A 22,428-nucleotide genomic window follows, 5' to 3' on the forward strand; every position below is an offset into this window, starting at 1 on the left:
CTGAGATTCTATATAAATATGAGGAAGGAAGGAAGGAAGGAAGGAAGGAAGGAAGGAAGGAAGGAAGGAAGGAAGGAAGGAAGGAAGGAAGGAAGGAGGAAAAGAGGAAAGGAAGGAGGAAAAGAGGAAAGGAAGGAAAGAAGGAAGGGAGGAAGGGAGGAGGAAGGAGGGAGGAAGGGAGGGAAGGAAGGAAGGAAGGAAGGAAGGAAGGAAGGAAGGAAGGAAGGAAGGAAGGAAGGAGGAAAAGAGGAAAGGAAGGAGGAAAAGAGGAAAGGAAGGAAAGAAGGAAGGGAGGAAGGGAGGAGGAAGGAGGGAGGAAGGGAGGGAAGGAAGGAAGGAAGGAAGGAAGGAAGGAAGGAAGGAAGGAAGGAAGGAAGGAAGGAAGGAAGGAAGGAAGGAAGGAAGGAAGGAAGGAAGGAAGGAAGGAAGGAAGAATAAGGGAGAGAGTGAATCCGGCAGATTCCCGGAGGGGGCCGGGTCTGGGGGCGCAGTAGATGCTGGGAGGGCGGGGAAAGGCCTCAGAAAAAAGCGGTCCGGGCCAGGAGTGGGCGAAGCCTTCCAGCCAAGGGCATTCCTGGTCCAGGACCCGGGCGATGGGCTGTGGGTCACCGACTAGGGGCCAGGCAGCTGTGGAGCAGGGCGGGGCGGAAGTCTCCCCCGGCTGCCTCCTCCATCCCAGCCCTGGCTCTTCCCTCCTCCCGCCCTCTCCGTTTCTCACCCCTGGAGGCTGGCTGCGCGAATAAATGACTTTTTAAAAATAGCTCCATTTCACAGGCCATCGAGGCAGAGGCCCGTTGGGGGAGGGAAGATCGCAGATCACCCAGGAGTGGGGGCTCAAAGCGGAGGGAACTGAGAGGAGGGGGCGGGGAGAGGGCGGGGCCTGAGAGCCCTGAGGACGGGACAGCTTCTGACCCGTTCTTCAGACTTGGGGGTCATGAGTGAGGGGCCCCGCGTCCCAGCCTGCTTGGGTGACGGGACCCCTGGGTGTCGAGGAGGGGAGGGACAGCGGGGCTCTGGCACCTGCCTTGGCCGGCCCGGGGCGTCCCGTGAGGCTTGCGCCTTTCTCCCTGAGTGCCCGAGTCCGGCTGTCCGGCTAGGTGTGTGTCCGTGTCTAAGGGACTCTGGGTGCCGTCCGCAGGGCTTGGCCACTTCTTCAGTGGGTGAGGTGGGAGGAGGGGCGGCCCCCACCCGGAGGGCCCCAGGGTGTCGTGCGCGTCAGGCGCTGTGGCCGGTGTGAGCGGCTGCTCGATGGGGAGGGCGGGGAGGAGCCCGGACTAGAGCCTCAGCGTGTGCGTGTCCGTGTGTGTCCCCCGTGGCGCTGTGCTGGAGGACACGGGCGGTCACAGGCGCTGCTGTCCATGCTGGAGCCCGGGTAGGAGCCAGACACGCAGCGGCGGCAGCGACAGAGGCAGCCGCCGGGTCGGTCCCGTCCCGGGTGTGTCCGTCGGTCCGAGGCCAGGTGAGTCCTTGCCCCCGGCAGCCCCGGACCCAGAGGAGCGCGCAGCCCCGCGATGCCCCCTGCCCTCCCCCGACCCTGCATCTCCCTCAGATCCCCCAAACTAGGGCCCAGCCTCCAACCCTCTCCCGCCCCCCAGCCGCTGCCCAGGACGGACGGGCCAACAAGCCCTCCCCTGAGACCCGTTGGGGGAGGGAAGATCCCAGATCACCCAGGAGTGGGGGCTCTGCAGCCCCAGAGACTCCCCAGCGAGGAGGCTCCTCCTCAACCAGGTCACACCCCCCAGACCTCCACCCATAAGCCCCTTCAGACAGCAGCCCCAGACCTTCCCTAGGTTCTGGTCCTCCCCCGACCGAAGGGGAGCTCACGCCCTGCCTCACCCCCGGGCTGATCGGACACGCAGAAACCACGCGGGCCCTCTACGGCCAGCACCTGTGGCCCTGAAGGGGCGCTGCGGTGCCAGCACAGATTCTTCCCAGCACCCTGACCCTCCCTCCGAACGCACCCTTCTCCCTAGTCCAGCCTCCCTGCCTTTGACCGCTCTCCTCTACCGGGCCCCCCTCACACTCTCCCTCCCCGGGTCCCGCTGGCTCTCCTCGGTTCAGGCCCCTCCCTCACGCCGCGCCTTGTGGGCTTCCCACCGTTAGCCTCTCTCCTCCGCCTGCGCCCTCCAGGTGGCCCCTCGGCCCCACGATCATGGCGGGCGCCCGTGGGGAGAAGGTCACCATGCAGGAGCATATGGCCATCAACGTGAGCCCCGGCCCCATCCGCCCCATCCGCCAGATCTCCGACTACTTCCCGCACTTCTACCCCTTTGCTCCCGCCCTGCTCCGGCCCCGGCCAGCCCCCAGCGGGCCGGGCCCCGAGAGAGCTCTGGGCAGCCCCGCGGAGGATGCTGGGACCCCAGCGGCGGCGAAGCCTGGAGGCTCTCAGGGCCCCCCGTGCCTGGCGCAGGAGCAAGACGGAGACTCAGACGAGAGCAGTGAGTGGCGAGGCGGGGGAGGGGGAGGGAGAGGGTGGAGGAGCCCCAGATCTGCCCCCTGGCAGGAAGCTCCCACCTCAGCGGGGGCCCGTCCGCTGCCGCCTCCGGTGGGCCCCGCCCGGGGAAAAAACAAACGTGTCGCTACCACCTGTGCGGGAGCGCAGCGACAGACGGCGGGACACACAGACACAGACACGGACACGGACACGGACACACACACACACACACACACACACACACACACCTGCTCCCAGCTGGAGCTACGTCAGGGCTGCCAAAGAGACAGAACGAAGGTGACCCTTCCTGACGTCCTCCATCCTTTGGGGAAGGGGCCCCGGCTAGCGACGGGCACGTGGATGGGCGGAGCTGCACCGGAGGAGGATGCCGGGGTCTCCTGCCCCACCCCTGCTGCCCTTCCCCTAAGAACCCTCTATGAGCCCCCCCCCCCCCCATCCCAGCTCCATCCGAGGCCTCCCGCAGCCCCTGGTCAGTGAGTCAGTCGATAAACATTTGTTCAAGGACCTACTGTGTGCCTAGAGATACCCAGAAAGGCAAAAGCCAGCCCCCGGCCTTGCAGACCAAACTGAGACCACCCACGGGCTGCCCAGGGTTCACGGAAGGTCTAGGACAAGGGGAGAAGAGAAAGGCTTCCTGGAGAAGGCGGGCCCTCACCCGCTGCCCCCTCTCCCTCCCCAGCCGCCCTGGGCTCCCTAGAATTCACACTCCTCTTGGACACACAGAACTGCGTCCTGCACTGCGCGATCCACCGGGCCAAGGTGAGAGGCTGCCGCGCCACCCCCTCATCCCCCACAATCCACAGCGTTCCGGGCCCCTCTCGGAACCCTCATCCTTCGTCTCTGGCCTCCAGGGTCTGAAGCCCCTGGACTCGGGCTCCAGGGACACCTTCGTGAAGGCCAATCTGCTGCCGGGAACCAGCAAGGTAAAGGAGAGGGGACGGCTGGGGGACGGCTGGGAGCTGGGCAAGGGAGGAGCTGGAGGGCAGCCGAGGACCCCCAGGATCCCCTTCAAGCTGGAGCGGAGGAGCTAAGGAAGAGAGCTGTCCAAGGTGACTGACGCAGGAAAGTGAAGGTCCCAGGCCTTCTGAGAATGAGCTGAGGGAAAGAGGGCGTGTGTGCACAGTAGGGGCTTCTGCATAGTGGGAGTCTGCACACAGTAGGGGCTTGTACACAGTGGGAGCTTGTGCCAGTGGGAGTCTGCACACAGTAGGGGCTTCTGCATAGTGGTAGTCTGCACACAGTAAGGGCTTGTACACAGTGGGAGCTTGTGCACAGTAGGGGCTAATGCATAGTGAGAATCTGTGCACAGTAGGAGCTTGTGCATAGTGGGAGTCTGCACACAGTAGGGGCTTCTACATAGTGGGGGCTTGTGCATAGTGGGAGCTTGGTGAGTAGAAAGCCTGGCATGAGAGGAGCTGGACTTGGTCAGAGCTGCCCTGTCTCATCCACCAGCCTACCTCTGCCCTTAGGGAACTCATAAAATCTTAGGGAGAAAAGGCTGATAGACTTCTGAACAGTTGAGGTCCCATCTAAGAGAAATGCCATTGCCATCTGCCATGAGAGGACTGTTTTAGGCTGCAATTGCCTGAGGTCAGAGAAGTTGGAGATCTTTGTGGGCTGCAGGGATCAGAGAAGGCTTCCTGAAGGAGGTGGAATTTGAGCTGGACTTTGAAGGAGAAGCAGGATTTTATTGAGGAGGGGAAGGGTGCTCCATGGGGCAGCCACAGCAAAAACAAAGGCCTGTGAGCAGGCTGAAGGCATAGATGTGGGGAGATGAGGCCGATGAGGTATAGGAGGCCAGTGGCAGCTCAGGTCAGGTTGGAGGGGTAGGTTGGGACCTAGAATACAAGAAGATTGGTAAGGTCCTCAGGCAATGGTGTCACATAACAGTAATAATAATTTCACATTTAAATAGTACTTCCTGAGAGCAGGGCCTAGAGATGGGAAGTCCTAGGTTCAAATCTGGCACTTTCTAGCAGGGTGACCCTGGGCAAGTCACTTGACCCCATTGCCAAGCCCTTCCCACTCTTCTGCCTTGGAAACAATACTTAGTATTGATTCTATGACAGAAGATACAGGTTTAAAAAAAAGAAAAATAAATAAATCGAATTTCCAAATTTTAAAAGTATTTCGTAGGTGGAAGTGAGTGTTATTATCCCCATTTTACAGATGAGCAAACTGAGGCGTTGAGAGGTTACACTCAAGGTCTGACAGGTAGTGAGTGGCTAAGGCAGGACAGGGTCCAGGTGCACTTCCTGCTAGGCCAGTGTCTTAGGAAGATTGTCCTCAGAGTGGGCAGGATGGCAGAGATAAGGAAGAGCAGGTATTGGGAGCCACTCTGATGGTCCAGAAAGGGAGGGCGCCATTGATGGGGGCCTCACTAGGCTGCTTGCATTGTGGTCCTGGTCCTGAGCTGGGAGTGGGAGCATCATGGAGGAGGGACGAGATCCCAGAGGGAGGAACAGCAGGACACTGATTGGGGCAGAGACCCGCCCTGCTGGGGGGCAGGAAATGGGGGGGGGGCTGCTCTCAGCCCCAGAATGGGCGCACCCAATAGGCACAGGGCGAGGTCCTTCACTGGCCGAGGCCTCCCAGGTGCCAGCGATGCGCTCCGGCCCATCTCTACCACCGCTCTGCATCCTGCCCCCTCAGGCAAGTCAGCTGCGCACCCGAACTGTGCGGGGCAGCCGGGGGCCCCGCTGGGAGGAGACCCTGACCTACCATGGCTTCACCTGCCAGGATGCTGGACGCAAGACGCTGCGGTGAGCCCCCTTCCTAGACAACACCCCGAGGTCTCCTGCCCTGCCAGCCCTCGTTCTGATCAACACGCATCAAGGACCTGCCTCTGCGGGCAGCCCGGTGCCAGCTGGGGGCTCCGTAGTGCCCAGAGGGGAGGAGAGGGCAGACCCAGCCCACCCCTTCCGCTCCTGCTCTGGCCCTCCTTGGTGCCAGGGAGCCCTCAGGCCGGCCCTCCCTTCTTTCCTTCGTAAACCCTTCCCTTAGAGTCAACCCTGTGTGTGGTTCAAGGGAGAAGAGCCGACAGGGCTAGGCCATGGGGGCTAAGTGACTGGCCCAGGGTCACCCAGCTAGGAAGGGTTTGAGGCCACGGTGGAACCCAGGACCTCCCGTCTCTCCCCACTGGGCCGCCCAGCTCTTTCTTTCAGTCTGCTTGAGTGGCCCCTCGGTGGTGCGCCCTCTCCTGGCACTTGGTGGGCGATTTAGCTGCAACACCTCCACGCCAACCGAGGATGGGGCCCGAGCCTGGCCAACAGCGGGCCATGGGGCAGTCCGTGGGCTCCGGCAGTGCCTACCCCAAGTCCAGAGGAGGGAGAGGCCCCCCGGGGTGCCCAGTCGCTCCTCCTGAACCTCAGCCCTGACGCACCAGCTCTCGTGACTGCCCCATTGGCTGCTGGCGTGGTGGTGCTTGGGACTGCCAGGGGAGCGGGGATGCCCCAGGGGCCCAAGAAAGGCCTTTGGAAGCAGTGGCCGGGGGTGGGGGGCTCCTGCTCCCCCCCTGGGGCTTTGGTCAGCCTTGGAGGGCCGATGAGACGCAGGAGAGGCCGCTCTCGACAACAGAAGGGATCTGGGGAGGTAGAGGCAAGCCCTCCCGGGTACCCGCCAAGAGGGCACTGTGGAGTGGCCGGGGTGGGGCAGGGGGGGCCAGGGGGCTCTCCCAAAGCCCAGTTGCTGGCGGGAGGGGTTCAGGGCTCTCCTCCAGGCTGCCAGGATTCTCCGAGGGTCCCGGCCGCTTCTGGAGCTCTTCCAGTGTGTAGAACAATCAGAACTTCCCATTGGTTAAACTGGGAAGCGGCCAGGTGGCCAGCCCGGGGGCAGCTTCCCCAGCAGCCGTCTCTGCCGGCCACAAGTCAGCTAGGGAGGCCCCGAAGCTCTTCTAGGCCCGAGTCAGGGGAGGGCCGCAGCGGGAGGAAGGGCTCAGTGCGCCGGGAGAGGGGCGGGAGCCCGGGCAGTGACGGGCCCTGGGATCGGGGGCCAGGCTCTGCGTGTGTGAGGAGTCCAGGCTGCGGAGGCGGGCAGAGCCCCTGGGGGAGCTGCGGGTGGCCCTGAAGAAGCTGGTGCCCGGCCTGCCCCGGAGCTTCGACATCTGCCTGGAGAAGAGGCGCCTGGTGAGACGCGGGCACCAGCGCCGAGCAGGGGAGGCGGGGCCTGGGGGCGCCCCGGCCTGACCCTTCGCCCTCTGGGTTTTCAGACCAAGAGGCCCAGCAGCCTGGACACTGCCCGGGGCATGTCCCTGTACGAGGAGGTAGGCCCACGGCGTCCCCGGCGGCTCCCGGCTGGCACACCGGGGGCTCCTTCCATTTGGGGAGAAGCTCCGGGGCCCGATGCCAATGTCCGAGGGGGGCAGGGAGGGAGGAGCGCACAGGGGAAGCTGGGGCCCAGGCCCACCCTGCACCCCCTCCCACAGCCCAGGCCAGCCGTGAGCCGGGTCTGCACTTGGAGCCGGGACGGCGTCCCACCACCTAGCCGAGGACGCTCTCCACCCCTGCCATGCCTGCCTTCCCTCCGCTCCTCGCAGGCTCAGCTTAAGGGACGGAGCCCTGAGCAAAGTGAGGCAGAGGAGGAAGGGGCCGGCCCTGCCCTGCCCCCTCGTGGCCAGACCCCTGTAGGGCACCAGCAGCCCCATGAGGCCGAGCCAGGCCAGTGACCACCGCCTGGCATCTGCCCCGCAGGGCGAGGTGGAGGCGGCCGGAGAGGAGCGAGGCCGGATCCTGCTGTCCCTGTGCTACAGCTCTCAGCGGGGAGGCCTGCTGGTCGGGGTCTTACGCTGCGCCCACCTGGCCCCCATGGACGCCAACGGCTACTCAGACCCTTTCGTGCGCATGTGAGTGAGTTGGGAGCGGGGTCACCAGAATGCACCCCCCAAAACTCCCCCGAAGGCCAGGGCCCCTTCCCTAGGCAGGGCATGGCCCCGGCACCGCATCAGAGGGCACAGGCCCCCCCCATTCTCACCCCTCCCCCAACCCTTCTGCCCTCAGTTTCCTCCGCCCAAATGTGGGCAAGAAGTCCAAATACAAGACGACTGTCCGGAAGAAGACCCTGAACCCCGAGTTCAATGAGGTGAGTTGGGGGCCGGGGCCCCTCTCTAACGGGGTGTCCCTGGGGCCCACGAGTGACAGGGCCGCGTCTGCAGGAGTTCTTCTACGCGGGGCAGAGGGAGGAGCTCGCCCAGAAGACCCTGCTGGTGTCCGTGTGGGACTACGACCTGGGCACGGCCGACGACTTCATCGGTGAGGGCCCGGGGCGGGGGCAGGGGCGGGGGCGGGGCCGGGGGGGCCCGGCTGAGCGGGGCCCACACTCCCACCAGGCGGGGTACAGCTGAGCATCAACTCCACCGGGGAGAAGCTTCGGCACTGGAGCGAGTGTCTGGCCCGCAGTGACCGGCGCCTGGAGCTGTGGCACCCGCTGGACGGAGCCCCCCCCCAGCTCGGAGACTAGCCGACCTCACGGCCTCCCCTCTGGGGGCGCAGCGGGGGGGGGGGGTCCTTGGGGGCTGGGCAGGACGCAGCAGGGCCAGTCCTGGCTTTCTCCTCCTGTCTCTCCCCTTCCCCAATAAACACTGGTTCAGAGCAGGCGCTGCGTGTGGGGCCGTTTCTGCAGGGCAGTAAGCAGAGTCGGGAGAATAGAAACTGGGCAGCCGCCCGAGGGCAGCGCCGGCTTTATTCACTCAGAGCAACGCGGGGAGGGGGCGGGGGAGGGGGCTCCGGCCTAGGCAGCCTGGCGGGCCGAGTGCTGCCCAGCGAAACGGTGCATCCGATCCTCGAGCTCCGGGCGGAAGTGGCGGATCAGGCCCTGCTCCAGGGGACGGGAGGAGCTCAGGGGCAGAGCCCACCCCGAGGCCCCAACGCTGCTCATACCCAGGCCCCAGCCCGTGCGCCCCTGCTGGCCCAGGCATCCCGTGTGCCCCCCCCCCGCCGGCCCAGGCCCCCTCCCTCGTCCCTGTGGGCCGGGTACCTGCACAGGCCAGGCGGCCCCGTCGCCCAGGGCGCAGATGGTGTGACCCTCGATCTGTTTGCTGATCTCCCAGAGGGCGTCGATCTCGGACACGCGGGCATCGCCCTTGACGAATCGCCACATCACTTTGTTCATCCAGTCCACACCTGCCGGGAGAGGCGTCCTGACAGCCTCCCCCCGAGCCCAGGCAGAGCCCGCCCAGCCCCCCCCCCCGGACCCACCCCCCCCCCGCCCAGGCCCCCCCCCGGCCCGCCCCCCCGCACTCACCCTCCCGACAAGGCGTGCACTGGCCGCAGCTCTCGTGTTTGTAGAACTCGATGAGGCGGGCGATGGCTTTCACGATGTCCGTCTGGAGGGGGCAGGAGGAGTCGCTGAGGGGGGGCGGGGTGCGGGGGGGGGACTAGGGGGACCCCGCGGGGCGGGGCAGGGGCGTCCTTACCGATCGGTCCATGACGATGACGGCGGCCGTGCCGAGCCCCGTCTGGGCCTGGATCAGGCCGTCAAAGTCCATGAGGACCGTCTCGCACACCGACTTGGGGATCAGAGGAGTGGACGAGCCGCCGGGGATCACGGCCAGGAGGTTGTCCCAGCCGCCGGTCACGCCCCCTGCGGGCCACAGTGCCGTTAACTCGGGGCGCCCCCCCCCGCGCCCCCCCCCCCCCCCGGCCAGGCGGCTCTCACCCGCGTGCTTCTCGATGAGCTCCTTGAGGGGCACCGACATCTCCTCCTCCACGGTGCACGGGTGGTTCACGTGGCCCGAGATGTTGAAGAGCTTCGTGCCCGAGTTCCGCTCCCGGCCAAAGCTGGCGAACCACGACCCGCCCCGGCGACAGATGGTGGGCGACACGGCCACCGTCTCCACGTTGGCCACCGTGGTGGGGCAGCCAAAGACGCCTGCCGGACGGGGAGAGGGGGCTGGGCAGTCGGCCTCCCCCCTCGCCCCCGGGGCCAGGAGAGGCCCTCCTTGGAGGGACAAGAACTGCCCCCTCCAACGTACAGTGAGGGCCCTGCAGCCTGGAAGGGCCCCCCAGGAGGGGGATCCCCAGCCATTCTCCCCCCGCCCCCTGAGCCAGCAGCACCCCAACTAAGGGCCACCCTGACCCCAGAGACCACCCAACAGGCCCTCATGGCTCTGGGCAGAGGGGAGGCCTGCCACGGACCCACGTCGGCGGGGAATGGCGGCTTGAGGCGCGGCTTGCCCTGCTTGCCCTCGATGGACTCGATGAGCGCCGTCTCCTCTCCGCAGATGTAGGCCCCGGCCCCCCGCACCACAAACACGTCGAAGTCATAGTCGGAGCCGCAGGCGTTCCTGCCGATGAGCCCGGCCTCGTAGGCCTCCCTGATGGCCACCTAGAGGAAGGGGCCGGAGGAGAGGCAGTGAGGAAGGGGAGGCTGGGGCAGAGGCTGCCCGGGCGCCCCGCCGGCCCTGGGCGCAGTCCCACTCGCCTGCAGGTTGGAGGCCTCGTTGTAGAACTCTCCCCGGATGTAGATGTAGGCAGCGCGGGCGCCCATGGCGCGGCCCCCGATGAGGCAGCCCTCCACCAGCTTGTGGGGGTCGTGCCTCATGATCTCCCGGTCCTTGCAGGTCCCCGGCTCGCCCTCGTCCGCGTTCACCACCAGGTACTTGGGCCTGGGGAAGCAGGGGCTCCATCAGCCCGGCCCTTTCCTCTCCCCCGGCACCCCATCCCGGCTCAGGAAGGAGCCCGCAGACGCCAGGCAGAAGCTGCCATAGGGAGGCAGGGAGGGCACGTGCCCACACAAGGGCACAATCTCCACCTCGCCACGCACTGGCATAGACGAAGCGCCTCGGAAGCGCCGGGAGGGAGGGCTGCGCCCATGCTACAGAAGAGCGAGCCGAGCCCCCCCAGCACCCCGACTCCCTGCCCGCTCCCCACCTGCCATCTGAGGGTTTGTTCATGAAGCTCCACTTCAGGCCTGTCGGGAAGCCGGCCCCGCCGCGGCCCCGCAGGCCCGACGTCTTGATCTCGTTGAGGATCCAGTCAGGCCCCTTCAGCAAGATCTCCTTCGTCTTATACCAGTCGCCCCGGCTCTGGGCCCCTTTCAGCCTGGGGGGTGGGAGAAAAGGGACAGATGAGGGGGAGGGAGGCTCCCCACCGGGCCATCCCCCTGGCAGGGCACAAGGACGCTCGAGTACCTCCATTCGTGGCGGCCGTAGAGGTTGGTGAAGATGCGGTCCTCATCCTTTAGGGACCCAAACGTCACTTTCTTGGGGCTCGCCTGTGGATAAGAGGGGCTCAGGAGGGCCGGAAGCCAGGGCTTCTCCCCCTCCTCTTGATCCCAGCACCCACAGTGTCCCTCTGGGCCCCAGAGCGGCTCAGGTTCTAGGGAGAGAAGGGGGGGCGAGCTCTGAAGAAGGCAGGAACAGCCACCAGGTACTGTGGAGTCCAGGTTGCCACCTCCTGCCTATAACACCTTGGGCAAACCACTGACCCTGTCCTGACTCAGTTTCCTCATCTGTAAAGTGAGGGAGTTGGCCTAGAGGATCCCCAGGGCCTAATAATTGGTGATTAGTGCAGCACTTGCCATCTCCCGATCTCATCTGATGACAGCCTCCCTGGGAGGGAAGGGCTCCTACCACCCCCACTTTGCAAATGAGGAAACTGAGGCCCAGTGTCACACAGCTAATGAGGGTCTCCCTACATTCCTGTTCAGCCCTCTATCCCCAACTGCCTATGGTCCTGGGGAGCAGGTGACCAGGGAAGGGGGCTAGGGCATATGGCTTAGAGACATCCCGAAGAAAGCCTTGAATGACAGACCACAGCCAATAACGCCTCTTAGCGATGGGCAGGGTGCCCAGGGGGACCTCCTGAAGCCCCGCCCCCTTTCTATCCTACCCACAGATGGCATAGCCCCTCCCTCTGGCAGCCAAGCCCCGCCTCCTCCTCACACTGGCCGTACTCCAAGCCCCTCCAAGCGCATTCGTCATACCCCGTCCCACCCCCGCCCCACCCCCACCTATCCCGGGCCGAAGGGGAGGACTCACCGTCCCCGCCTCCTGGGAGGTGAATCGGGTCAGAGTGGCGGAGAGCGCCCCTCGCGCGAGCCGCTGCGCTGTCAGCATGGCGAGCCGGGAAGGGGACCGCAGGCGGCAGGAAAACAGAGGCTTCGCAGCGCCGCTGCCGCCCAGGGAGCGAACCTTCCCGCTGTCACCTTCGTCCCTCGGACGGGCAGAAGCCGGGGCGGCGCAGGGAGCTGACGTCACACAGAGCGCCGCGTGCTGGTGTCGTGAAGCCGCGAGGCCCAGCCTCCACGTCGTCTGACGTCCAGCGCGTCTACGTGCTGCTCTGACCCAGAGCATTCTGGGAGTCGTATTTTCTTTCCTTTCTGGCTTCTCTTCTTGCCGGAGGGCTCCCTGCGAAGTCGTGGCGCCTGCGTTTCTCTGAGGCATCCTGAGACCCTGATCTTTGAGGCTTTCTTTAGTTGCGAAGGCTAGAGCGTAGCGTTGGGAGCGAGAAGTCGAGCAGTCGTTCCTGGACAAAATGCAACGTGATGACCTAAGGAGAGGCAGGGGAATTCTCCGGCCTCAGCTTCCCTCCCCCAGCTCATAGTGAGGGTCCCCCTCCCCCAGGGCACACGGGTCAAAAGTGCTTGGAAATCCTCAGAAGAAGTCCCTAGAATTGTCGGTCCTGCCTCCGTAGTTGGGCTTATCCCTATCCCTTTCTGTCCACTCCAGGGAGGCCGGGGTGAGATGGACCTTGGGAACGGACATGGGAGAGGTGTACAGGGAGCAGGGGGAGGGAGGAGTCTGACCACACCAAAGTTGTGGGTCATCACCTGGACCAGCTGCCCTCAACATGAAGGGGGACGTTAGAGTTCTGTTTGGGACATCTGCGACAGGACAAGAGCTCATCCCTGGATCTGGCTCTGAAGAGCATCTTCCAGAAGAGAAGCTTCCTGAGGGCAAGGATCTGGCCGTTCTTGTAGCCTTTGTATCCTCTGCAACAAACGTGGGAGGTCTCCATCCTGTGAGCTCTCAGGGTTTTACGGGGCTGCCTTGACCTAGAAGAGGGAATCCCGCCTTCCTAGTTCTCTGGTTCTTCTCATCTGTTCTTGATTTCTGCACTTGTGGCTCATCTCATAAAGAGCAACAAACATTTACTAAGTGTCTACTAGGGGGCTGCCATTGTGCTATACAAAGATTAAAAAGAAAAAGAAAGGAGCGGACCCTTCCTTTAAGGAGCTTACATTCTAGGGGGGGAGGTGAGTAAGGTGAACAGGTAAGTCAAGTACAAGGTGAGGCGTAGGAGGGGCAATCCAGACAGCAATCTCTAGGAATAGAAAAGAAAAAATTTGAGAGAAAAGAGCTTCAATAAATCATTTTTAATAACAGAACAAAACCAATTGAGAAGGGGACAGAGACAAATTTTGTTAGTGCCTTAAGTAATCTGCACACTAAAAAACAATCTGTAGTTCCCATTTTCATCCACAATTCTTTTTATTCTTTATATGTATAAATTCATTTTAAAAAGAAAAACTTTGAAAATTTGAGTTCTTCTCAGTTGGAGTAAGCAGTGGATCCCCAAAATCTTAACTAGAAAGTCAAAAAGATATATATGTACACGTCCTTGCAGTTGAAAAGGAGTATGAAAACCTCACATAGTATTGGAAGGTGCATGCCTTGGAGTTTAGGCCAATGGTCTCCCTTTTAGACAGTCTCTATTTGAGAATTGCTTCATAACTGTCCCAGAGTCCAGTCTGTGCCCACCTCCAAAGAGTCATCGGTCAGCTATAGATCAGCTGAAATTCAAGGGCACATATTGCTCAGGTCAGTGGCCAAAGGCGCCAGGTAGCCGAGGAGCAGTTTTTCTGGTTTCTCCCCATGGCAGCACCCAGCTGTTCCTTTCAGCAGCTATATTAGGGCCAAACAGACAAACCAGCTCCCACAGAAATAGGGTCTGTACAATAAGTGTGAGAATGTCTCCAACCTCTAGTTTTCTCAACCCATTCCATTCTATGGTCCCATCAGCATGAATTTTTCCTGCACAATAACCTCTTAGCAATGTCTGCTCACCCTGTAGCACTCATCACACAAATCAAACCCTGCAAGCAGTCCAGAATGTCATAAGGATATAACTTGACCTGCAGTAACACTGTAGAGAAATATTCGTTAATTAATTTTTTTTAAACCCTTACCTTCCGTCTTGGAGTCAATACTGTGTATTGGCTCCAAGGCAGAAGAGTGGTAAGGGCTAGGCAATGGGGGTCAAGTGACTTGCCCAGGGTCACACAGCTAGGAAGTGGCTGAGGCCAGATTTGAACCTAGGACCTCCCGTCTCTAGGACTGGCTCTCAATCCACTGAGCTACCCAGCTGCCCCCATTCGTTAATTAATTAAGAGTTCATTAGAAAATAGAGTTAAGTAGCATAATTTATTGATAGATACATAAGAGAGATTAATAAATTGGGATTCTTTAAATCTGAATGGAATCTCAGGGATGATTGATGGGAGAGAATTTTCTCAAGGAGCTTTGAGAAAGGCAGTTGATCTAACAGTTCACTCTTTGGGCTGATCTGAACAAGGAAGATGATCTAAAGAGCGGCACTGTGAGTTTGGAAAATCTTGGTGAATTTACATCCTGAGAATAAACCATCTTTTCAGGTCAGAGGAGAGGAGGTTGTTGGGTGCAGTACCTGTCTCTGCTCCAATAGGTGGCAGTAAAGTCTGACCTGTTAGAGTGGAGAAGGCAGTGGAAGCTGACCAGCTGGAAATCACATCTGAGCAGCAGAAAAGAGAAACCTGACTTATTCTTCTTGTTTATAAGTTTATAATTTAGATTAGGATTTGGGGGTTTTAGATGCATAGGAAGAGAGGATAGCATCGACTATGTTGAAGGAGAAGAAGGTCCTTGTGGATCAGATTGGTTGGGTGGTTATAGTTAAGATTTATTAGCATAGGGACCTACATGTTATAAGAAATATCTTTCTACCTGTTTTCCTTTTACTATCCCTTCCTCCAAAATTTGTATACCTACAATAAATATATTTTTATATAACAAGCCTGAGCCGGAATTCTTTCAGACTGTTTAGAGAAGCTATCTTTCTATACAGCCAAGGACACAGGTATTGGTAATACCTATATCAATAATACATATACACTGTGACTCCAAGCAAATCACTTAACATCTGTGTCCTGTGACTCATCCCTGAGTAAGGGCCAATCTGTATTGGTAGAGGGAGTTTCCACTCTAGGAGTTCCCTATGCCTGTAGAATCCTAGACTCCATTGAAAACAACCAAAGCTTGGGAGGCAGCACAGAACACAGAGTTGAAGGGAGAGTCATGGGACCTGAATTCTAATCTCTGCCATAACAACTACACCCTGTGTGTGACCTCAGGCAAGTCATTAACTTCCCTGGGCTTTAATTTCCTCATCTTTACGGACCACATGGCTTCTTAGATCCCTTCCATTTTCTGGCTGGATTCCTTCCAGCTCTAAACCTGTGAACCAATCTGTCCGAAATGTTAGCATTATAGCAGCCCTTAATTCCTGAGGGGATAGACATACTTTCTGTTCCCCATCATTAAACTTTTTGCTGCCAGAGTATGGGAGATCCTCAGCCCCGTGTAGCCAGGGAGCCTTGCCTAGGACATGGAGAAGTCCACACTCCCTCCACCCCTCACCCCACTCCCCACCCTTAGCTAGGGAGGGCACTCAGTGGCCCAGAAGGCATAAACAGGACTCTTGACTCTAAAGAGAATGTGAATTTACTACTTGAGATGACTGCAGTTAATTTTATCCTGCTTTCTCCCCTTTGCTTTCCAACCCAAACAGAGGCTTACGCCTTTAATGACCTTGAAAAGAGGGTGCCCACAAAAAAATCCAGTTTGTAACTGAGACCAATTTAATCCAATCTAATCAACATTTATGAAGTGCCTTCTGTGTGCCAGGCACTGGAGGATCTGGTGTGTGGTGACCTGAGAAGGAAAGAAGAATTAAACAGGGCTCACTGAGAATAAAAGAGAAAAAGAATTCTCTCTGGCCCAAGGGAAGGGGAGGAACAAGACTGGGCAGAAAGAGCAGCAGAATTGCTGCTGGAGTTGTGGATTGGTCCAACCATTCTGGAAGGCAATTTGGAACTATGCCCAATGGTCACTAAGACTGCCTGCCCTTTGATCCAGCCATAGCACTGTTGGGTTTGTACCCCCAAAGAGATAATTAAAAAGGTTGTACAAAAATATTCATAGTCACACTGTGGTGGCAAAAAAAATTGAAAAATGAGGGGATGATCAACAATTAAGGAATGACTGAACAAATTGTGGTACGTGGTGGTGATGGAATATTATTGTTCTGAAAGGAATGATGAACTGTTTGATTTTTATAAGAACTGGAAAGACTTCCAAGAACTGATGCAGAGCAAAATGAGCAGAACCAGAACATTGTACACAGAGATGGATACATTGTAGCACGATCAAATGTAATCAACTTTGCTACTAGCAGCAATGCAGTGACCCAGGACATCCCTGAGGGATTTATGAGAAAGAGCACTATTCACATCCAGTGAAAACTGTGGGAGCAGAAATGCAGAAGAAAACATGTGATTTACCCCTTGTTTATATGTAATTTGGGGGTTTGGCCTTAAAAGATGATTCTATTACCAAAATGAATAATATAGAAATAGGTATCAAGTGATAACACATGTATAACCCAGTGGAATTGCTTGTCAACTCTGGGAGGGGGGAGGGAAGAAGGGAGTGAGAGAAAATGAATCATGTAGCCATGGAAAAAAACATTTATAAACAAATAAGTAGAAAAAAAGAATATTGGTGTCCACATTTTGCTTGGAAACCTTACCGATTGTGAGATTCTGGGTAAGTAAACTTGGTGCTCTGCAGTTTTCAGCAGACAAAATAAAATCTACTACAGAAAATAATATACTATTAGTTGTTAGGAAATAGTGCATTAAAGTGGATTTTGATAAGTCACAGACAAAATTTGAAAAATAATTCTGTGAAGATGGAATTTTCATAAAAGTTCACAAGTTAAATTTTTGTTTGAGAAAAATTTCAGGGAAAGAAGCTTCCTAACTCCTTGAATCCAGAAAATGAACTGTTTGGAGAAAGATGCCTGTAGAAACCTACACTGCATCAGAAGATCCAGAATGAACTTTTGCAATTGATTGACTGAACTGAAGGGGGTTGGTTGAACACATTTATTTTGAAAGTACACTTTTATGCCAAAGGGGACTGCCTCCTAATTGGCTTTTTGTCAGTGCACCTAGCAAAACTTTGGTTTTGCTCTCTCTTTTCTATTTCCCTCTTATCTCTAACTGTTGTGGTGCCCTTTTAGAAGGTTTAATATTGTATATACCTATAGTTAGAAGATTTTTAGAGGTACAAGATGATTATGTTAAATGATCAATTGGGGAGACTAGTCTCCCAAATGATCACAGGGGGATTGGTGAAGATGGGATTAACTCTCCCCTGCCCATTTTTAGATTAAATCACCAAAAGTGTATACACCCTACTTATTCTTAAGTATGGGGAGATCTGTGACCCATGTGTGCAATAATGGGAGATGAATCAGAAATCTACTGACTGCCCTCTGGGCAGTCCTAACCAAAGTTATAGCTTCAATTGGTCCATGTAAAATGGAAGGAAGGCACAGGAAGTGACCAAGAGAAGGGCCTCTAAAAGTGGCACAAACTTCCTGTGACCAAGTCTTTCGCCTTTAACTTGACCCTGGAAGAGCTCCGGCTTGGAAGCTCAGATTGCTTTCGATTTTCCCTTAGGACTCCCACATGGGTGAGCAAAAAAGGCTGACTCCCTTCCCTGGCTTGTTCTGGAGATACTAGCCTCTGGGAGGTCCCTCATCTTGGAGGAGGCCTCGTGGCTAAAACCCTTGTTTAATTGACCTCTGGGCCCCTTTGCTGGGGCCTCTGAAGGCCTGCCTGGTTTGGACAGGGCCAGAGTAAATATCTACTCTCTCTGATTTTCTTACTTTCACTCTTCTTTTGTAAATAAACTACCATAAAAAGTCATACTGACTTGAGTAATAATTTATGGCGACCACGCTTTAAAATATTTTGTCCCTTACCTTTAATCTTCACTCCTTACCATTTTCCTATATATCTGCATATATATGTTTATATATGTATGTATACAGGGGTGAGCTTATAATTGTTTGACAATTGGCTCTCCATACCAAAAAAATGTACACAAGATAAAACAAATTTAATTAGTATTATTAGCAATTTCCTTATCACTTCCGTAAGTCTTATAATAAACAAAAACAATAAAAACAATTTTTTTAAAGAGCAGCAGAGAATGTCTGCCATGTAAAGGAAAGCGTAGGAGATGCTCTCCTTACTGAGAAAGAGAGACAGAACATGATCATCCAGGTCATCCTGGGTCCCCCAGGCAGGCATGAACTCTCCACCTTGTTCTGCTGCCCAACGACAGGAAAAAGAGCAAAAGGTCAAGAGAAAATAATCCCAGAAGGCGTCGAGCTCCAAGGCCCACCTGCTATTGCCAGTCAAGTCAGATAACGGGCCAGGATCCAGGCCTTGTTCCTCCCCAGAGAGTGACTCTAAGAGCACCAGATCTGGAGTCAGAGAACTTTGGTTCAAATCCTAGCTTTGGTGGCCTTCTCTGGGCCTCAGGTTCATCATCAATAAAACAAGGCATTTGGTCTAAAAGAGCCAAAGGTTCCCTCCAGATCTAAATCAATGAACCTGTGAGTTTCTGGCTCCAAAGGGCAGTGGAAAAGGTGTCCCTTTTCCCCAGAAAACATTCCATTCTGAAGTGAAGGGGGATTCTTGGCCCACTGATCAAGAGAAAGAGACCTTCTTCATCAGGAAGACCTGAGTTCGAATCCTAGCTGTGTGCCCATGGACAAGTCACTTAACCATTCTGTGGCTCGCTCCACTGCCTGAGATCCAAAGGCATCTTTGATAGATGAGAAGGCACGTGCAAAGCACACCCCAGGCATGGTTTCATAGTCAGCTTTCAAGAGGCTACGGAGACACTTTCCATGGTGAGAAACTTGGGGGGTCAGGACAGCCTGGGATGACTTGTGGGAATGAGTGGCCCATCCTGACTCGGTCTGTGACTCAGTTTCCTTTCTATGCAGTTATGGGTCTTGGCCAGATTCCATCCTCTGAGAAAACTCCATTCAGTTGTGGGAATTAGGAGAGAATGCTCTGGCACTGTTAGAGCCTAGCCCCCCCGTACCTCCTGTTTAGGGACCCCAGGGCCTGGGCTCTCCGCCTCGCTGCCCCCACCCTTTTGTCCAGGGGTTTTAAACTGCAGCTCAATAACGGAGTTCCTGCTTTGTGCAGGCCCTGTGGATGCAAAGACAAATAATAGGCGATTCCTGCCCTCAGCGAGCTTTCAGTCAACTCTTTGGGCTACAACATTCACAGTCAGTGAGTCGGTCAACCAGCATTTTCTGAAGAGCAGAGCAGAGCTGGTTAGAAAGTCTGCCGTTATCTCAAACTCCTCAGTCTAGCTGGTGCTCCAATGCACTGGGCTTTGGTTTGTTTTTTGGCAAAGATACTGGCCGGGTTTGCCCTCTCCTCTAGCTTCATTTGACATGAAGAAACGGAGGCAAACAGGGTGGAGTGACTTGCTCAGGGTCCCGAAGGAAGTGTCTGAGGCGGGATTCGAACTCCATCCAGGCTACCAGATTCCAGTCCCAACTTCCTATCCACCCTGCCATGCAGCTGCCTATTGTTTTCCCAGAAGTTTTTTGTCAAAGAATCAATTCTTCCCCCAGGATTGTCACCCTTTCTTTCCTTCTCTCTCTGGGTCTCTCTTACCAAACCCAAATGGTTGTTGCTGATTATTTATTGCCTTCTAATGTGGACTGAGACCTGGCAGTGACGGCTTCCCTTCCTTCCCACCTTGTTCGTTGGTGTCCTGGACAGTTTCGACCTTTTGTTACTCCGCTGGATTTTTATTATTATTTTTCTGGGTCCACAAAATATTCTTTTGGTACTTTGATTAGAACCGCACTGAATAAGTAAATTCATTCATGCAGAATTATTATTTTGATTCTATTGGCTCAATCTACCCATTAGATTTTCATTATTTTTTATTATTTTTTTGAATAATGAATAATAAATAATGAAAAAATTATTTTCATTATTTCTGAAAAGAGTGTTTAATAGCTAGATGCATAAGGGAACTGTTGGGTGTCTCAGTGGCTAGAGAGCCAGACCTGGAGACAGGAGGTCCTGGGTTCAAATCTGACCTCAGACACTTCCTAGCTGTGTGACCTTGGGCAAGTCACTTGACCCCAATTACTTAGCCTGTATTGCCCTTCTGCTTCAGTACTGGTATATAGTATTGATTCTAAGATGGATAGTAAGGGTTTGGGGGAACATGCTTAGGCACATTTTGGTAGACACATTCCCAGCTATTTTACAGCTTCAATAGTTATTTTGAATCGAATTTCCCTTTCTAGCTCTACATGCTAGATTCTATTGCTTTTATACATAGTAATACTGCTGATTTCTGGGGATTCGTTTTGTATCCTGCAACTTTTCTTTTTTATTTCAATGATTTTTACTTGGCTTTCGAGAGTTTTCTAAGCAAACCATCATAACATCTACAGAAAGCCATCATTTCTTTCCTCTTTCTCTATGATCTTTCCCTTCATTTCTATTTCTTGTCTTATTGGCATCTAAGTGGAGAAGCAGGTAGAGCTCTAGACTCAAGTTCAGGAAAACCCGAGTTCAAATCTTGTCTCAGACATTTCCAGGTGTGCAACTCTAAGCAAGTTACTCTCTCTCAGACTCAGTTTCTCAATCTGTAAAAAGAAGAGAGCAAGTGTTTGTCAAGTGCCTATTATGTTCCAGATGCTGTGAAAAATGCTTTATAAATATGATCTCATGTTTTCCTTACAACAGCTCTGTGAGGTAGGTACTATTATTATCATCCCCATTTTACAGTTGAGGAAACCGAGGCAAACATAGATGAACTGACTTGCCTAGGATCACACAGCTAGTAAGAATCTGAGACTAGATTTGAACTCGGGACTTTTTGACTCGAGGCTCAGAGCTCTACCTACAATGCCACCCATTTGTTTTATAGGTAAGTAATAATACCTTTCTCTGAGGGTTGGGAGTATCCGATGAGATTAACACGTGTAAAGAGCTTTGCAAACCTGGAAGTACTGTGTGAATTCTAGCTACGTCATTGTTGCTAATAGTCAGTGGTAAAGGACAGACACCCTTGCATTGCCCCTGATCCAACTGGGAAGACCTCTAACGCCTCTCCTTTGTGTGGGCTATTTTTTCTTGATTTTAGATTTTTAGATAGATGTTGTTTGCCATCTTAAGGAAAGTTGTTCCTTGGGTTTCTAGGAGAAACATGGGCTGGACTTTGTAAAAAGCCTTTTCAGAACGTTTTGGCATAAACCTAGTTTTAGTATTTGCAATATTAACGCCATTTAAACTATTTAGAGTTTTCCTTGTGTCGCACCGACCCTACGTTGCTAGTTTGGGCCGACCTGGTCAGGGGGTTTCACTTTCACCACTGACTCCAGCACCCTTCTCTGGAGACCCCTTTGGATGGATCAGGATTCAGGCTGGCCTGAAGGGCCACACGGAGGCTCTGTGGGTTCCCTGAGGAGTCACCCTCATAATAGCCAGCCGGTCCTTTTTGTGGTAAGAAACAAAAACAAAACCCCCAAATTCTTACCTTCTTCTGTCTTCAGAATCAATATTAAGGATTTGTTCCAAGGCAGAAGGGCAGCTAGGCCACTGGGGCTGAGTGACTCAGTGTCTGAGGCCTGATTTGAACCCAGGACCTCCTATCTCCACCCTGGCTTCTATTTATTGAGCCACCCAGCTGCCCTTCATCAGTCTTTTTCATCTAAATGGACTCGTTGCTTGCCAAAGGTTTGCTGGACCATGAAGTGAATCCTTACTAGGGCCATGGTGATCCGTCACTGAGAAACATCATGGCGGAGCAAGTGCTCTGGAAGGGAGGGAGTCCAGCCGGAGGGGAACTTCCCAGGCCTGGTCAAGGGAATATTTCAGTGCTGTGAACAGAGTGTGGAGCGAGGAGATGCCCAATAAGAAATTGTAAGCCTCTGTTTTCCTGGCTTTGCAGCAGAGTGAGGGAATGTCCCGGGTCTCCTTTGTGAACTGCAAAAATCTGGGTTTCAAGACTTTGAATTGCCAAAACTGTAAGATAATTTTTAGTGCCTTGATTTTAATCAAAAATAAGTGGTCGCCATGGGAAAAATTCCCGACTATGAAATACCCAAGTCAGCTGGGTTTTATGGAAATTTTAATTAATACAAATGAAGGAATTAATGGAAGGGAAAGAGACAGAGTAAGAGGAAGTAGTAGGAAAGGCCTTCTCTTTAAGAGAGAAACTAAGTCAGTCTTTAATCACTCACCACAAGATTTTGTCCCAAGCCAAACTCTAGTCCTTCACTGAAATCCTCAACTCCTGAACTGAGTCAGAGACCCAGCTCTGACTCCTGACCTCCAATTCAGCTTCCAAAGCTGAACTCCCTCCAGAGGCCTCAAGCTCTTTCCTTGTAAAGAAAATTTTCTCTTGTGTCACCTCCCCTAAATTTTCACATCTACCAATCACAGTAGTCGAGTTTTCCCAGGACTGCCCATTCTTAGTTCTCACCACTCTTTAGTTCTCACCTTCTCTGGGTAGGTTATATCTTCTGAGTACTTCGCATCTCTTTGCTAAGCTTGCCCTTTGTAAGTTACTTGACCTTTTAGTGATTAATTTGACCTTCATAGGTACTTAGCACCCTTTTGTATTAGATCTAAAAATAGACCTAGCTTAAAGTTCTAGTACGAGTTGGGGACTTCCATTGTTCAATCAGGAGTTTACAACTTTATCTTCCCCTAAGGCATTGTCTGAGCAGGGTGGAGTAATGTTAGAGTTCCCAATACATTTCTGACCAAGTACCTCCATTGTTTAAATGGGGAATAGCCTTAACCAAATGTTCTAAGGTAGAGTCTGAGAAGTTTTAAGATTCACACCTCCGGAGCCTGTTCTGGCCCGCTTTGTC

General features: G+C 54.9%; 2 protein-coding genes across 2 annotated transcripts; one reads left to right on the plus strand and one right to left on the minus strand.

Moving 5' to 3' along the window:
• Positions 1-887: 887 nt before the first annotated feature.
• Positions 888-8,043, plus strand: LOC103104403 (double C2-like domain-containing protein gamma). Its single transcript, XM_056801200.1, has 11 exons — positions 888-1,459; positions 2,131-2,438; positions 3,135-3,214; positions 3,307-3,378; positions 5,108-5,217; positions 6,450-6,579; positions 6,663-6,716; positions 7,144-7,295; positions 7,450-7,531; positions 7,605-7,701; positions 7,779-8,043. The coding sequence occupies exons 2-11, from the start codon at positions 2,153-2,155 to the stop codon at positions 7,907-7,909; spliced, it is 1,194 nt and encodes a 397-aa protein (XP_056657178.1). The 5' UTR covers positions 888-1,459; positions 2,131-2,152; the 3' UTR covers positions 7,910-8,043.
• Positions 8,044-8,091: 48 nt separating this feature from the next.
• On the minus strand, positions 8,092-12,648 carry NDUFV1 (NADH:ubiquinone oxidoreductase core subunit V1). Its single transcript, XM_056801199.1, has 12 exons — positions 12,632-12,648; positions 12,221-12,445; positions 11,430-11,916; positions 10,581-10,663; positions 10,321-10,491; positions 9,872-10,055; positions 9,586-9,775; positions 9,107-9,319; positions 8,865-9,031; positions 8,693-8,774; positions 8,426-8,571; positions 8,092-8,263 (listed from the first exon to the last, which is right to left on the minus strand). Coding segments are annotated over exons 1-12 (2,034 nt in total). The 5' UTR covers positions 12,634-12,648; the 3' UTR covers positions 8,092-8,179.
• Between the last annotated feature and the right edge of the window lie 9,780 nt (positions 12,649-22,428).

The sequence above is a fragment of the Monodelphis domestica genome, chromosome 6 (genome assembly GCF_027887165.1).
Source record: "Monodelphis domestica isolate mMonDom1 chromosome 6, mMonDom1.pri, whole genome shotgun sequence".
Taxonomy (NCBI): domain Eukaryota; kingdom Metazoa; phylum Chordata; class Mammalia; order Didelphimorphia; family Didelphidae; genus Monodelphis; species Monodelphis domestica.

Coding starts and splice junctions, on each gene's coding strand:
- LOC103104403 (XM_056801200.1), top strand. CDS start 2,153: ATGGCGGGCGCCCGTGGGGAGAAGGTCACCATGCAGGAGCATATGGCC. Junction 6,580..6,662: donor GCCTGGAGAAGAGGCGCCTG/GTGAGACGCGGG, acceptor CTGGGTTTTCAG/ACCAAGAGGCCCAGCAGCCT. Junction 7,702..7,778: donor CACGGCCGACGACTTCATCG/GTGAGGGCCCGG, acceptor CACTCCCACCAG/GCGGGGTACAGCTGAGCATC.
- NDUFV1 (XM_056801199.1), bottom strand. Junction 10,664..11,429: donor CCTCCCAGGAGGCGGGGACG/GTGAGTCCTCCC, acceptor TCTTATCCACAG/GCGAGCCCCAAGAAAGTGAC. Junction 10,056..10,320: donor AACAAACCCTCAGATGGCAG/GTGGGGAGCGGG, acceptor CTGCTTCCCCAG/GCCCAAGTACCTGGTGGTGA.